General features: G+C 37.4%; 1 protein-coding gene and 1 non-coding gene across 2 annotated transcripts; both read right to left on the bottom strand.

Moving 5' to 3' along the window:
• Positions 1 to 503: 503 nt before the first annotated feature.
• LOC112868025 (U6 spliceosomal RNA) lies at positions 504 to 608 on the bottom strand. The gene has a single exon (XR_003224224.1). It is a non-coding gene; the product is annotated as a U6 spliceosomal RNA (small nuclear RNA).
• An 841-nt stretch (positions 609 to 1,449) lies between these two features.
• LOC112867869 (taste receptor type 2 member 8-like) lies at positions 1,450 to 2,379 on the bottom strand. Its single transcript, XM_025930895.2, has one exon. The coding sequence runs from the start codon at positions 2,377 to 2,379 to the stop codon at positions 1,450 to 1,452; it is 930 nt and encodes a 309-aa protein (XP_025786680.2).
• Positions 2,380 to 2,688: the final 309 nt, after the last annotated feature.

Raw genomic sequence — 2,688 nt, 5'->3', positions numbered from 1 at the left:
TACACATGTCAGTTACATGTCAGTTACATCTCCATTTAAAAAAAAAAATCAGTTCTACCCTATTCATTTTTCTATGATATATTCTATAGGCCTTTAAAACAACTTATTTTTTAAAAAAATAAACACATTTTTTCTCATACACCAATGGAAAGTCAAACAGCAAACTTAAATCCTGTTGCTTAAAAACTAGAACATCTATGAGAAAGACAGATGAAATAAATAAAATAAATTTTTATTTACTGGGGGTTGGGGGTAGCAAGCAACCTCTGTCAAAACGTGAGATTCCTGATAACCCAGAATTAATGAGTAATAATTGGTACCGAAACTGGCACTATACCTGGGGAATAAGAAAAATATAAAACTATTCTGCATTGTGTTTTCTGTATTTTTTTTCATACAAAATAACCTCTATAGTACCCTAGACTTTGAGCCTTGTATTTTGGGGGGTAAGAGGCACCAAGCTATTTTATTTGAATGAACAGTACAAATGAAAGAAGTTTAAAAAAAATACGGAGTGCTTTGTGAATGTGTGCATCAACCTTGGGTAGGGGCCGTGCTAATCTCTGTATCATTCCAATTTCTAGTAAATGTGCTGCCCAAGTGAACACACCTTGTATTTTCTAAGCCTTGTGTTTTTCCCTCTTATTCATTTATTTATTTGAAACCACCTTTGCCATATATTTCTAAAAATTTTTAATGTTTTATTTACTTTTGAGAGACAGAGAGAGATAGAGCATGAGCAGGAGCGGGGAAGAGAGTGAGGGAGACATGGAATCTGAAGCAGGCTCAGGGTCCGAGCTGTCAGCACAGAGCCTGACATGGGACTCAACCCCATGGACCATGAGATCATGACCTGAGCTGAAGTCAGATGCTTAACGACTGAGACACTCAGGCACCCCCAACTTTGGCATATGTTTAAGAAATAGTAGGGTTCTCATGGGCTCTCCAACAGGACTTCTAGGCACATGCTGTGGATGCATCACCAAAAATTTGTCATGTCAGTTCGTTCTATGTTCATCCTTTCCCAAATACCACTTTAAGTCATGGTTAGCCATCAGCCACAGGTAATAAGGTTTTAGAATGTCCAAATATTCATTTCATGAATTCTGGGGGTTTTCTGTCTCTGAGACTTGCTACACTTAATTTTGTACAGTTGTAATCTAGCCACAAGTAAATTTCTGTCTTCCCGAGTCTTTTCTCATCTCTCATCAAATTCCCATTGCCTTGGTGATATATTCTAATTTTACAATTATTTACATCATCACTATTCTGATGGAAACACAGCAAAATCTTTTTCTTTTAACTTATTCGAGGCAGATGTTTTCAGTAAGATTCAATGACCCTGTCGCAAAACAGAATAAAGGAAGTGGAGAGGAAGGAAAGAAACGCACATGGAGTTCTATTCATTATCTTCACTCTTGACAAAATCACAGTCATTTCAGGCATGTTTTATGGGTGTGTGGGTTTCCTTAGATGCAGGCACTTCAGCTTCTTCAGGACACAGAGAGAAGCCTGTTTCAATTTGCTGGTCCATAAAATCAGAAGAAATGTATGGCCAGATGGATATAAAAATACTAGTGTATTAGCAAAAATCTTTGCCACCAAACTATCTAGGATGACATAGGCCAAATTCATCATAATAGTGCTCAAATAGTACATAAAGAAGAAGAGTAGGAATGAAATCATAGACTTCATGGCTCTCACGTGAACTTTTGTGATAGGATCCCCACCTCTGCCCTTCATCTGCCTGGTGTGGCTCCATAAGGAACGGATCAAAAGGACAAAGGAAGCCAGAGACACTGCAAAGGGGATGATGAACATTATGTTCAGGAGCATATGAGACAAAAATAACTCATATGTTCTCATTGTGAAACTCACTGTCCAATTTCTTTCCGCGTTTACCTTGTTTTTGATCAGACTCATAAACACTGTATCCTTAAAGGGAAGAGACAAGCAGAAAGAGAAGACTGCGGCCAGTACAATCATGAGAAGCACTTTGTGAATTCTCCATTTTATCCAGAGGAAAATAGGGTTGGAAAAGTTGGCTATCTTGAAGAAATAGAAGACACTGAGACAGGTGGTACAGGTTATGCAGAAATAATTGGATCCTGTCCAGAGGATTTCAAACCTTATTAGTTGATTATTCTTGTTCCATATTTCTTCACAAGGTACATCTAAACCTATGCCTAAAATTATTATGCACAGCAGAACTATTCTGGAAATAGCTAGGCAGGTAATAATAAAGTCAATTACGAAGAATTTCCAGTTCCTGATCCAGTCAATACAGTTAACCAATATAATGAATCCATTTCCCAAAATCCCCATTATGAATTCTCCAGCAAACAGTATCATAAATACGTTCTTCAATATGCTTGCCATGCCCGCTGATAGTCAAGCTCTCTCTTCAATACTCCTCTGATTTGTGAATTAAGTGTTACGGATTTATGGATCCAAAGCTTTAATGTTCAATAAGTTTCTTTTTCCTGTACTTTGATATCCACTGGCAAAGAGAAGATTGCCTCCAGGATGCTCCCAATGTCTTAGTTATCTTTTGGAAAACTACCTTTATTCCTCTCAAGATCCGAGCTAGTGATTTTTCAAGGCAAATAGCATATTACCTGCTGCTGTCACACTGCTTGTAATTTGTATGCAAAGCTATTCATTAAGATTTGAATCCTGGTTTGTTAA

This window comes from Puma concolor, chromosome B4 (genome assembly GCF_028749965.1).
Source record: "Puma concolor isolate L17-30 chromosome B4, mPumCon1.1.hap2, whole genome shotgun sequence".
NCBI lineage: Eukaryota > Metazoa > Chordata > Mammalia > Carnivora > Felidae > Puma > Puma concolor.
Note: the sequence above shows the minus strand (reverse complement) of the source record. Positions and strands in the feature narration are given on the sequence as shown.